The sequence below is a fragment of the Heptranchias perlo genome, chromosome 2 (assembly GCF_035084215.1).
Source record: "Heptranchias perlo isolate sHepPer1 chromosome 2, sHepPer1.hap1, whole genome shotgun sequence".
NCBI classification, from domain to species: Eukaryota; Metazoa; Chordata; class Chondrichthyes; order Hexanchiformes; family Hexanchidae; genus Heptranchias; species Heptranchias perlo.
This window is the reverse complement of record NC_090326.1, coordinates 132,797,239-132,810,892: the sequence shown is the minus strand read 5'-3', so window position 1 is coordinate 132,810,892 and position 13,654 is coordinate 132,797,239. Positions and strand designations below refer to the sequence as shown.

At 39.3% G+C, this 13,654-nt stretch overlaps 1 protein-coding gene across 9 annotated transcripts in view; it reads left to right on the top strand.

Annotated features, from left to right (window-relative positions):
- Positions 1 to 13,654, top strand: part of abi1a (abl-interactor 1a) — a 134,170-nt gene that overhangs the window by 111,260 nt on the left and 9,256 nt on the right. For 2 of the 9 annotated variants that reach the window (XM_068007146.1, XM_068007143.1), the window contains 5 exons: positions 682 to 782; positions 3,743 to 3,817; positions 5,444 to 5,620; positions 10,769 to 10,855; positions 12,642 to 12,827. In XM_068007146.1, coding sequence (XP_067863247.1) covers positions 682 to 782; positions 3,743 to 3,817; positions 5,444 to 5,620; positions 10,769 to 10,855; positions 12,642 to 12,827 — 626 coding nt within the window. The remainder of the gene's footprint in view (positions 1 to 681; positions 783 to 3,742; positions 3,818 to 5,443; positions 5,621 to 10,768; positions 10,856 to 12,641; positions 12,828 to 13,654) is intronic. The other 7 variants (XM_068007144.1, XM_068007148.1, XM_068007145.1 and 4 more) reach the window with 7 other exon arrangements.

Below are 13,654 nucleotides of genomic sequence, written 5' to 3'. Positions count from 1 at the left end.
ATAGTTGCACACATTGAAATTTTGAAGCAAATATTAGTGACATCTATGCCATATTGAGTTGAGGGGAAGAGAAAAAGTAATACAATCTGCTGTGCTCTAAATTTAGTTTTCTTTATTTTTCTTGTAACCTGGAAACCATGTGTCTCAATGGTGCAGTAATTTCTTCTGTAAATGGCAGGTTGTTGATGTACCATGACAAATTACAGCCTGTAAAGGATTTCTTCAGTGATTCTGAACACACTTCTGTCAGTGTTTAAGATAGTGATAGGTTTTTCTTGCAAAAAATTTTTAAAATTTAGTCAAGTTGTACATACCAGGAAACACCCAGGCTCAATCTCGTCTCTATTGAGTTAGCTGATCTGAGCCAAACAGGAAGAAGCACTAATTGGCTTCTGCACCCCCTCTTTTATGGGGGGTAAAAAATGGCTGGCGTTCCTGCTTCCGATTCATATTGCACACCTTGCTGGAAATGCATATGTGCATGTTGAGTACAGGATTGGCTTTGGCTGTAATGCCTCTGTGGTTGAATAGCCAGTTGAGGTTTACTGAGGCTTGCATGTGAATCTATGGGTGAGATACTGCAGCTCTTATTAAACTGTGATCTAGCAAGGAATCATTGCTTTTGGGGTAGGGGGAAAATTGCAGTTTTTTTGATTGTTTTTAAATATATTTTTTCCTCAGTGGGAGCAGTGGAGGAAGTGGAAGCCGAGAAAATAGCGGGAGTAGCAGTATTGGCATTCCTATTGCTGTGCCTACACCTTCACCACCCACCCTTTTGCCAGGTTTGTTCATTTCCAGTGCTTTACGGATTAATTAATGGTTGATGCTCAAGAATCTGTTTAAAAAGTTGTTTCAAGTCTGAGAATTAATTTCCCTGTACTTTTAAAATGAAGGAGCTTTTCATCACTACACCTATGAAAATATAGAGATGGATATGCTGATTTAAGTGTCCAATAATTTGCACTAAAATAGACAGGAAAAATAGATTAATCTAATCAAGTTAGCCATTCAAGGTATGGGCTGCCATAAAGTTTTGTATTCATTTCTGGTCACTAAAAACAATTCAATATAATTTCCATTCAAATTTTTGTTTCAACTAGTTGGTCCAAAATGTAGTGATCTAAGCAGTCTCTCAGCAGGTAAGCTGAGAATTCTTAACACCTGTCAAGTCAGATTGTAACTGCAGAGAACAATCCAGGAAATCAGAATTGACATTTGTGATAGCATCAAACTTCCTTGAAACTTGGCAGGTTATGTCATTGGTACTATGGATATGCACAGTATCGCGCACATTTCTTTTTAATTCATTCGTGGGATGTGGGATGTGGGCGTGCTGGCAAGACCAGCATTTATTGCCGATCCCTGATTGCCCTTGAGAAGGTGGTAGTGAACCTACTTGAACCGCTGCAGTCTGTGTGGTGAAGGTTCTCCCACAGTGCTGTTAGGTAGGAAGTTCCAGGATTTTGACCCAGCGACGATGAAGGAACGGCGATATATTTCCAAGTCGGGATGGTGTGTGACTTGGAGGGGAACACGCAGGTGGTGGTGTTCTCATGCGCCTGCTGCCCTCAACCTTCTAGGTGGTAGAGGTTGCGGGTTTGGGACCTGCTGTCAAAGAAGCCTTGGCGAGTTGCTGCAGTGCATCTTGTAGATGATGCACACTGCAGCCACATGTCTGATCGTCTTGTTACTGTTCTGTGGCTGACTCTTGACTTGTATTAAAATAAGGCTGAAAAATAGACTACTTGTGCATTGCCAAGTTCTTCCTAGGAAAAAGACAAGCCCGAATGAGAATTGAGTTTACTGATTCTCTGCGTTTATGTTCTTTATGTTCCTCTTCAATTGCTGTATTTGGAATTTCGGAAGGTGCATCCTATTTAAGCTGTGTATTTGGCAAAGTATCTGAGCTAGTGGAATGGACTGTGCTGCTTTATTAAAGGACAAAATAATGGATTAGTGGCATTAGGATTCAGCAGCACTTCCAAGATGAAACAAGATGTCCTGGTGGATACAGCAGGATTTGCATGGTCCTTCCTATAATATGTAATGCAGAGTTTTGATGCAGTATAGATCTGAAGTCACTGGGCAAATGAGGCACATATGTAGTAATTTCCTGATACTGGAAGAAAAGCAGTTGCTCTTTCAGATCCCCATATTTCGCAATATTGTATCTGGTTAATGTAATGCAAAATGCATGTGTTAACAAGACCTCTATGAAACACTTAATGATGTGATTTTTTTTGTGATACAAAAATGTGCTCTAGGAATTATTTAGATGTAAAAAGGTAAACAGTAGTATTTGCTTCAGACCTTCATTTGGCATTTAACATATCTAATAACCTTACTATTTGCATAGCTGTATGAGATGTATTCAGTAACGTACATTGAGTACTATTGGGAAAGTGAACTCTTCAATCTGTTGTTTTTGTCATAGTCTTGGGTAAAGCTGAGTTACTAAGTATAACTGAAGCTACATTTTTTTAACTTTGTCTTCTCCATTTGCAATTTTTTTTTGAGAAGCCGGACTAATTTTAGTTGTGGTATCCCTTTATGCACGGGCTGCCATTGAAAACTGATCTTAAAGGCTTTGTTACAATAGTTTTGAAGTTGAAAATATGGAGCCTGAAATTGCTGGGAACTTGCGCCATAGTAATGACTCTAACAGCATACACCATTATTAATATGCAAAGGTTCCAGTAAATAATGGAGTAAGTGAAATATGCGATGAGTTGCATTGTACCCGTAGTTTGTCGGAACATTTGTTCCGCTCTGCAGACGGGCTTGCCCAGTGCCACGCCTCAGTCTGAGCTATGGCGACGCTTCTCAGCTCTTTATAGTGCCATGTAGTTGGTCAGTGGGATGAGCCATTGGCTGTGCTGTCCACTAGATCCCTGATTCGTTATTGACCTTGCTACACTGTCACTGGATCGATATTCCAGCAATTTGAGTCGCAAACATAGTGCGATATGTGCAGGGAGCTAAAATATCCCAATTAACGGCATTTGTTGCCAAAACAGGACATTCCATCGTGTTCAGGCCCATCAGCTTCATTTCACTCCTGGATTATATATTTTGTTAAACTTACTCGGTTAATTTTTGAAATGGCTTATGTCTGAAGATAGGGCATTTAAGCATGATCCAATTAAAGCTGTTGTGTTTAAGATAGAAGAGGGAATGCATCTTGTGGCGAACTGAACCTCAAGAACACAACTTAAGTCTGTTAAATCTTACTAAATTAAACAATAAGCAAGGATTTTTTTGAATTTTAAGTTCGGGTTTGGTTGAACTGTTTTCACCAGCAGTGCCATTCTGTAACTCATTGGAAGCATAGTGTGAATTTTCACCTCGTATTGCTACAGATCCTGAATCTTGTCAAACTTGTTCCACCTGAAATCAAACTGTATGCATAGATACTTGACCATAAACCGTGAAAAACTGATTTTGTAATGTGACCTATGTGTGGCATTTTTGCAAGATATCTCCCTTTCCTTCCCCATTTTTTGTCTGCACTGTTTTCTCTGTTAGCAAATGATCCTGTTTCTCCTCTTTTCCCCCATCCCCTCCATTGCCTGATGTCCCTGTATTAGGTGAGATGTTAGCATGATGTGACGCATACACTTGCTGTCGTCTTGGATGAACACATGTCATTTGATAAGATTTTAACATCACATTTCCCATTAATATTTACAAAGTTCTACCGGGTAAATTGTTATAACCACAATTTGATTTTTTTTTTTGTTAGCATCATATTCTGTCCCTGCTGGAGCCCCTTTCCTACCACCACCACCCCCTCCACTGCCAGCGGGCAGTTTGATAGGTGAGACTGGCTCCTGCTTGGGACTATTCATGCGTTTGTCCTTTCATTCACAGTTGACTCATAATGCTATCACGGATGTGCAAAAATGGTGTTGATTTGCAGTGGGTTGCAAATGATAAAATCTTGGTGATATGGTTTTGGGTTATAAGGAACTGTTTGTTGTAGGCTGAAGTACTTTTAATCCATGTAAGTGTCTTTGAAGTAGGGTTGCCACTGGCTTGGGATTGGTCAGCTGACCAGGAACTTCTAAAATTAAAATATAAACCAATCACCAAAAGCCTGCTCTATCTTTTTCTTTATCTGCCAGTTTTATTTCCCTCTTGAAAGTGTTGACTACTTGCTGCAGTATGATTTCACAAGTAATGGTCTTCCTTTGGTATCTTGCCCAAGTGGCTGCTATTCATTAATTTGTGATTCGAGGCAATTTTTTGAATGTGGGAAACAGCAAACCTGAGCCTAATCTTGTCCTTATCCAATGTCCATGTCAACTAAGGGTTGCTGAGCAGGGGCCCTGGGCAATTTGACATTTTTTTGTCACTTGCTCTCATCTCACCCTCAACCCCCCCCCCCCCCCCCCACCCCCTCACTCACGAAAAAAAGCCCAGGAGCACTGAGGCAGAGTTCCCTACAGATGCTCTAACTGAGATCAACTAACTCAGTACAATCTGGGATTTGAATCTGGGACCTTTCTGATGTGCATAATTTAACCAACTAAGCTATAGTAAGAAAAAATAGTCTCCCTCTTCCCCTTCCTCATTTCTGCCTTTGTGTAGGGACATTAAGATTTCTAAATGACTTTATGTTGGCAAAAAAAAATCTCTAGCCTGCCCTGTTAGGTTTTGGAATGTTTTGACAAACTGGTGGTGGGGGGGGGGTGGGAGAAGAGAGGGGGCCAAGGGTAGTATTTTCTGTCAAATCAGTTTCTGAAGAATTTCCTAGTTATGACACTAACATGGATTGATGTCACTTGAGGCCTCCTATTATAAATGCATGTATGCTTTTAAGGGATTATCAATTTGTCATTGAAGCTATCAATGGCTCGGGCTTGATGGGCCAAATGGCTGCCTCCTGTGCTGTAACCATTCTTTGATTCTATGTTTAATCCTTAATCTAAAGAATTTGAATTAAAAACCAGTTTATATGCATTTATAATAATGCTACTAATTTATAATGGCTTGTTGCTATCACCTAGTTAATGTTTGCTGTTGGTATTGGTGATGGTGTTAAGAATTTGTATTTTTTGAGTGCCTATAACGTCATCCAGATTCAACAGGAAATAGGACTTCTTGGAACTCTTGTGGAAAGTATGATTAAAGAATGGCTAAGGTGGAGATAATCTGATTGTCTTTTGACTTTTCGAAAAATGATAAGATGAACATGAGCTGCGATAGAATGGAATAAGGGCCTTTTCCTGAGTGAGGAAGCTGTGCCAATTGATTTTAATGCAAATTTTAGATCTTGCACAAGTGCGATAAAACTGAAACTTTAATTTTCCCTCTTTTTCCTACTATGGCTGGTTTGAGGATTCATGTTTTCTTCCACTGATCAAGTCTGTCTTTCAGAAATTCTGGAATAATGAGTATTTCTTTTTTCCTCCCCTGCTATTACCTTTCTTAACGCTTCTAGCTGGCCCTGGTTCGGCTCCTGGCTCCCAGTACAGTACCATGACCAGGCAGATCTCTCGGCATAATTCCACCACCTCTACGGCATCTTCAGGGGGCTTCAGGCGAAATCCTTCGGTGACTTCTCAGTTTTCTGTGCAGCCTCATGTTAATGGTGGCCCTCTTTATGCTCAAAATTCAAGTAAGGCTTTATACTTTAATACTGCTTCCAAATATACAACAGTGGCTGTGTAAAACAGTGGTTGGTCAAATTCTGACATTGTAACATAGATTGTGTTTTTATTTCTAAATGACCTATATTGCTCTTGTCATCTATCTTGGTTGCCAGAAATAATCGGACTATTTTTTTAAACTATGCAGCAACAACTTTCTTTTCTGAGGGAGGAGAAAGTTGCTATTCAGAATATGTGGGAATACATTGTGGTTGAAGTGGATTTTTTTTTAAAAGTTCATTAAAAAGTATATTTGGTGTCTTTTTGTGTAAGTGGAAAAATGGGGAATAAAAGTATACTGTATATGAATAGCTATAATCATCTATTGTTTTACACAATCACTATTTGCAGCAAATTAATGTTTAAATCACATTCTCAGCTCTTCCACACCCCCACCCCAACCACCACCACCCACAATAAACTGATTTTGGAAATATTTTAGATGGTTACTCAATGGTGGTCTATGCTGAGGTTTCATTTTTGTACAGGATAAATTCCAAAATATATTTCATGTCTGATTTATGGGTAGGTTTGCCAGACGTACAGGATGCTTGGAAGTCATTGGAGTGACGGGAATATATCCCAGCAGGGGGAAAGGACAGCTGTTCAATGACAGTTAGGCTTTTTAAACATTAGAGGCATGCACATTCTGGATCAGTACAAGAGTACATTTCCAGTATTACCCGTAACAGATGGATTTGCAACTGCAGCAACTTGAAAGGCATTCTTTGAATCATTGCGTTCATAATGCATACCCAAAATAATTGCAGTATCTGCAAAAAATTGAACGATCTGATTGGCTGGTGCTTTTGCTAATCTGATGGGTCTGACTTGGAGTCAGCAAACCAGCCTGTTTGGTTCAAACACCCAAATGCCAAATTTGAACTAAGCTTATGAAATCTTGAAATGTGCAAAATCATAACTCAGCAATTTGACAGGGCAGGCTCACCATCTGTAATGTTGCAAAACATATTTTTTGACACCACTGAATTAATTTTGCAGCCATCTAACTTGTTTCATGAGATCTGTTAACCATTTGCTTAAAAAATAGAGATATGACCAGTTATACAGTTGGGAAAAACTTGTAATGGCTGGAATTTTTTACACATGCACATTTGGACTTCTTACAGTTCAGTATTAAGGGTGGAGACATTGAAACTATGGTCAAATAAACTGTGATTTCTGTTTTGGCTCTGATCACTATTCAGGTAGTTGAAAGTCTGCATTGGGTCTTTAAAGACAGACTTAAAAGCAATTGGTATGAAGACAACACTTTTTTTCACCAGTTGTTCTGGGCTAAGTTGTGCCTTAGTTTCTAGCAGAAAACTTGGGAATTCAGTGGCATCCACTGAATAACAATTAAAAGCAGGAATCCTGATTGTTCACCCCCATCCTCTCAGTCTAGCCAGGTTGGTGGAAGCCAGCTAGATCCCCAGGTGCTACCCTAGTTGAGATCAGCTAACTCATCACTGAATGGGAATCAAATCTGGGGCTTTCTGGCCGACATGGCTTTACCCACTAATTTATCTGCTAACCTAGAAAATAAACTTTTTTTCCATAATTCTGACAAATAGGTTTCACAGATGAAGCACAGTCCTTGATGTTTTTAAACTAAAGCAGGTTAAGGAGTCATTGGCCACACCCACTGTCATTTAACCATAATGTAATAATTCACATATGAAAAGAACGGCCAGTAGACGGTAATTTCATCAATCCAGCTATGCTATTCCTGAATAGGGAGTGAGAATTTAACTGAGTATTTTCCTAAATCATGATTTATTTGTCCTCGCACCCCCCCCCCCCCCTCCAATTATTTTGTGGTCCTATGAAGTCTTTCTTACATAGTGCCTTTTACTGCTCAGTGAATCTGTAGTCTGCTCTAGTTAAATGAAGAGCCAAGCAACTCCCCAAAGGTTGGGGAAAGAAAAGATTACCAGGCAGTACAAGAAACTACTGAGGTGATTTGCAGCAGCATCTTTGCTGTGTATGTCTGTGGTTGTTCATTGAAAAACACTATCTTGCTGAGATTATGGGGCAGTACTCTTATTCAAAGTCTAGTGAAGTAAAGTCTAGTAATGTGGATTGACATCACTTCATGTAAAATGAGTTGAAATGTGCTTATTGGTTTGTGTGCAAGAACAGCATGTCTGTCTCCTTGGTATACATTTCTTATACCATGCCAGTGTTCAAAAGACACCTCTTGTCCAGCAGTAAGCCTCTTTACAGATTTTATATGTTCTGCTTTTCATGCTGTGCTCAATGTGCCCTCAAGAATTCGCTGCAGTTACACTGGTCTAAGGTGTTAATTTGCCTTTTTAACCTGGCATACAAGAGTTTTCTAAACAAATACTCAGTCACTCAATGCTTGCTCTTGGTTAATAACAGGGATCCAGAGGTTCATTTACCATTTTGCAGTTACAGTGAAACCTGTATAAATGGACACACCCAAAAAATGGATACCTGCAAAAAGTCTTCCAAATAACTGGCATGGTAAAATATACAAGAGGTATTCTGAAACCATGGATACTCGCAAATTACGATCTATGGACAGCCTTCAATGCACCATGCCCGTTTACAACTGAAAACATGGGAAACGCGTGGCAGCGGGTTTTGTGAAAGAAACTGCTTTTGTAGAATGGGGAGCTCTTTACTCAGCATCCATAGCAGCAGAGAAACCGCTCTATCTCTGGGATTGAATGCTTGCACGGCACTTTCCCAGAGATAGAGCTGTTTCTCCATCGCTATGGATGCTGGGTGAAGAACTCCCATTCGACAAAAGCCACTTCTTTCACGCAACCTGCTGCTGCCTCGCACTGACGTTATCAGCCTCCTGAATCTAGGGAAGTGCACGCGAACAGCGGAGGGGCCGTACTTTCCTGCCTCAGCGACGCGTCCACACATACTTTCAGCAGCTGCTGACAGATCCTCTCCCTCTGACTCGGTCATCATCGTCTTTCCCTCGGCTTCTGATTGTAGATCTGCTGCTTTGACTTTGGGAATGAAGGTGGATAGGTGTCCTGGGCTCTCTGCTGCTCTATAGAGTGATGGACAGGCTTGTGTGTCCCAGCTATCAGTCAGTCTTCCTGCAGACTCATTGCTCAACCAGAAAACTGCAGTTTCACTCCTACACAATATGACTTGTTTTCCCTCCCAAATGTTCTCAACCTGTTCTAAGACTTGCCTTTGGAAGCTTCAGTATACTGGCACAGCCTGGTCATCACATTTCCCCCCTTTTTTATCCTGTGATTGCCCTAATGCTAGTAAGTAGAACTGAGAAATGCAAAATGAGACTGCAAAACTGTTACATGAACAGTTGAACGCTGGTGCGTGGGAGGGATATTCTTACCATTGTTGCAGCTGATAAGGTGCTGATCATAATCTCAACTGGTTCTTCAGGATTGTTGGGAAAAGTTTTAGGTACCTATAAATGACCATTTTGAAAGTAAGGACACCTGCAAAAAAAGACAGCTGACGTCAGTCCCTAAGGTGTCTAATTTACAGGTTTCACTGTACTATTTAAAAGTAGGCTTTATACTTCGAATATCAGCATCTTGCAAAAGTACCGTTTAGGTTTGTGACCTTAAAATGCTAAGCGTGGCTGTTGGTGTCTGAGTGTTTTTAATCAGCATTAACTTACCAACTGAATAAGAAGGAATTCTTCTTTTTGGCTGCATTTTCCCTAATCTATTCAGAGTAATTGAAACATCTACATCGGAGCATGGAAGTTGCCATAACAATGGAGTTTAACTGATCCTGTGCTCAAAAACTGCAGTTGAAGGAGCTATGGTGTTTGAACTTATTCAGAATATTCACTTGCCTATCCCTTTGTGGAAAGTAGTTTATTTTTTAGCTTTAAATGTAGTGCAATTGCCAAACGTTTTTCTCTCAATCCTCAACTCTTGATAAAGCCGGAGTCTGTTAATACACTAAAATCCCTCACTGGCCAGTATACAAAAAAAAACTTAACTGAGATAGATCGATCCTTGCCATCAGGTAATATGGCTCAGAAAAGCACTGATATTCCTTTCTCCTTCCTCATATACTGCAGCTACGCCATTCTACATAGCCCTGTACCTCCCACTTCATTTTGTTGAAATCATGACTCAATGCACAGTTCCTTTTCTAACTCAAAACTTAAGAACTTCTCCTCCTACAATCTTCAGCTGTATAAAGTCAAGCTTGGTGTTACTAAATCAGTGTTTTGTTTTACCTAATCGTCACTCATCGACCTGGTCAGCATCCTACACTACGGACCCTGGCCATCACATTGGTTTCTCAAAAGTACATTCAACTCGCAAGACCAAATATAGTAGTGAATCTGTTTTAATCATTTTGTTTCTTTCTCCTTTTGCAAACTCCATTCCTGAAGATGATCTGAATTGTAATACCCTTCATTTGCTGAGTCCAGACCAATACTGCTGGTGGACTTGTACTGTCTAGGCCAAATTTTAAGCAACATTTTCTTTGTGTGGAATTTCCTCTATCATCTGGACGTCTTGGGAAGTACTTCCCTACCTTCCTCCCACCAACAGAAAGAAGCTCACTGAAACGAGCTCAATATCTGTTCTAGTTGAGTCCAATGCTTTAGCTCTGTAGTTATTGGGTTGTTATAATGGATTCTTTAATCAATCTAGATTAATGGTCACTGTCTCAGCAGGATAGCTCCTTTTAACTGTTAGTGCTGTGAAATTCTTGGAACAATTGTTTTTGACTTGGGGAAATGGAGCTTTTTCCTTTTGCACTTAATCTAAAATTTGTGGTGGGTTAACTTGCTTTCATTAAAATGTTATTGCAGTGGAACCTTATCTACTCTGCTAAAGGCAAATGTTTGGCTGTTAGTGTCGACTGGGGTGTAGAAACCAAGTTGCTGTATGATATTTGCAATACAGCACTGAATCTCTGATAATACTAACTAAAACCCAATTATGTACAATTCCTTTAAAAGCCATTCCCAAGGAAACTTGTATTTTTATACTTGGAGAAATGAGGTTGCACTGCGTCATTGAGCAATTGTATGTTCTCCTATGCCTCGGTCCATGTGATTGACAGCTGCTTGTGTTTGCCTTTTCCTTTTACTCCTCACCGTGTTGTTCCAACGTGGCCTATGTTCTTGCCAGCATCCCTAGCTCCACCCCCTCCCCCTATGCCTCAACTGACTCCACAGATACCTCTCACAGGCTTCGTGGCCAGGGTGCAAGAAAACAGTAAGTTCCTATGGCTGAGTAGATGCATCCTTTTCTTTTCCCACTTAAGGACAGAGAAGTCTGCATGATTGACATTTTCACATTCTTCAGTTCAGGAGATTTCTCTAATGCTGCTATCCTCTTACAGTGCATCACCAGCTTTGTGCTTGTCTGTGTTGCTGAATGTGCAGTTGCAGGCACTGACTTTCATCACTTACTGACGTGCAATATTCAGTTCCTATTAACATTTTGGTTTTTTAGTTTTCAAGTCGGGTGTATTGTGGGTCACTGGGTATCTGAACAAACCTATTAACATTAAAATAATTATTTGCCAATATTTTTTAATAATTGGATTTTTCAAAGTATAATTGAAGCTGGATAAATTTGTTCTGTGCATAATATTCAAATCAATACCTATTTGCATGCATTATATACAGTATCTGCCCCCAATTGAAAATGATCTTGATCGAAGTGTAATGTTATTTGACAAGTTAGGTATGTAATAATTTATAAAACCTGGTTGGTTCAGGCAAACTATTTCATTGACAATATGGAATTCTAATTTGCATTTCTTTGCTGTGGCGAACTGATTTAATTAACTGGACCCTGGCTTTCAGGTGGACTGTTCTGCATATTGCATGTCTAATGAAGACCTTTAGTGGAAGCCTGTTACATTTGTCATTCTGTGCATGTTTTAGAAATGTGAATTAATATAACTCTCCTGTTCATCCTGCTGCATAGTTTTTGCATTTGTGCAAAAAAATGTTTTCTTTAAGGTTTTATCTGCACAAATTAGTGCTGTGTGGCTAGTGACCTCAAAATATTAAAATCTAGGAATGCAAAGTTGCCACCTGCTGGACAGTGTTGATTGCACATACTAATTCTTGAACTTCATCCAAATGGTAAACCATACATTTACTCATATCAAACTGAATTCTACGTGAACATGTTGGTAATGATTTTTTGGAACACTGCTACATTTGGATGAAATGTGTCTGAAGATGCCTAACCTCAAATGGTAAAGATAAGAACAGTCAGATTTTCTTTATTTCTGACTCCTCCAGCAAAATTGCCAGCTTTCTTACAAAAGTAAAGAATTAAGAATTTCAACAGGAAGTTTTGGGACTTCTGCACTCCATTTTAAATGACAACTTTTAACTTCAGTATACAGTTTCTTAAATGCATGTCCTTATAGTGAATAAGAAATACAGTGGATTTTTTTATTTGTTACAGTACATTTAGTTCTGTTACAGAATTACATTTTTCTTGCTTTGAATTATCTAAATTGAGCTCTCTGGCACAGATGTAGATTAATCTTAATGTGTCCTGCAAAAAAAATTAGGTAATTTGTATTTTAGGGTTGCAGTGAGTTAATGGTTAAAATATTCAGAAGAGGATTTAAATTTCAATGAGTGCAGTCTTATTTTTAGCTCCATCAGGATAATTTACAATTTAAGCAATCTTTGAACAAGATTTTGGGTCTTTCTGAACACTGTTGAAATAAAAAATGTCAAATTGAGCTCCTGATTGGGAAGCTTCTTAGTATTGTAATTTAACTGAGGCTGTTTGAAATAAAAGGATCTTTGTGCAGAACTTTCAAATCATAGAGACTGACTAACTTGGCTCAGCATGGTCTGAAACCCCTCAATATATACCTATCTGTCTGCATGGTTTCTTTTAAAAGTCTGCAATACAAAATGCATGTAAAATTAATTTTGTTGTATTAGTGAATACTTACTGCATAAAACTTAAATTTGTTATTAAATGATACCTGATTATATTTTAATAAATTTGCAAACTGTTATAGTTGCTGATAGTCCAACCCCACCACCACCTCCGCCACCAGATGATTTGCCTATGTTTGATGAATCCCCGCCTCCACCTCCCCCACCCCCTGTGGACTATGAGGATGAAGAGGCAGCAGTCGTGCAATACAATGACCCATATGCTGATTCAGACCCTCATTGGGCACCAAAGATTTATCTTGAAAAAGGTAAGAGTTAGACTTTTTTTGAGGGAGGAAAAAAATCCATGAACTATATTTAACCTAATAAAGTTCAGACTGAAGTGGAGAGAGAGTACATTTTTGATTGAAGGTTGTCATAATGAGGTGAAGATTGCAGAAAACTTTTTATAATTATTTGTAGCAGAGCAATGATGCTCATGATCCAGGATTCACTTGTAACCCATTTTCCCTTTACATGGACAAGCTGTTCTATATTTCTGGGCCTCCATCATCTGACAGTTTTCAGAGGTGACTGAATAGAACAAGATTATGAAAGGTTATAATGTAAATAGCAATAGATTGTTTCCACTGATTGGTGAGATGGCATTGGGAAGGCACAATTTAAAATTAAAATAAAGAATTGAAGTGGGGGTGGGATGTCTGAAGAGGGTGGTTAGGGTATGGGATTCTCTGCCACAAACCATTTTTGAAGGAGTGAGGTTTACACTAGGTGGCTTGTGGAGAAAAACACCATTGTGAACCTGAACTAAATAGCCTGTTTTGTGTACTGTGATTCAGTACATTTGCACATCTTGGCACTCTTGGCCATGATAAACTGGGCAATAGAATGGCTTCCAACACTGTGAGCCTTCAATCTGCATTCCTCAGAAGGATGGTTGTCACATTAAAATGCTGGACCAGCAGCAGCCTCATGGAAACATGAGGCTGGATTGGATCCGGTCTGAGAATCACATCAGACTCAACAGGTCTGCTGTAGGCTGTATAAATTCTTCAGCAACCTTGGCATAAAACGATGAATAAATCCGCATTTAAACTATTACTCGAGGGCAAGAGTTATAGGTGACAGACAATTT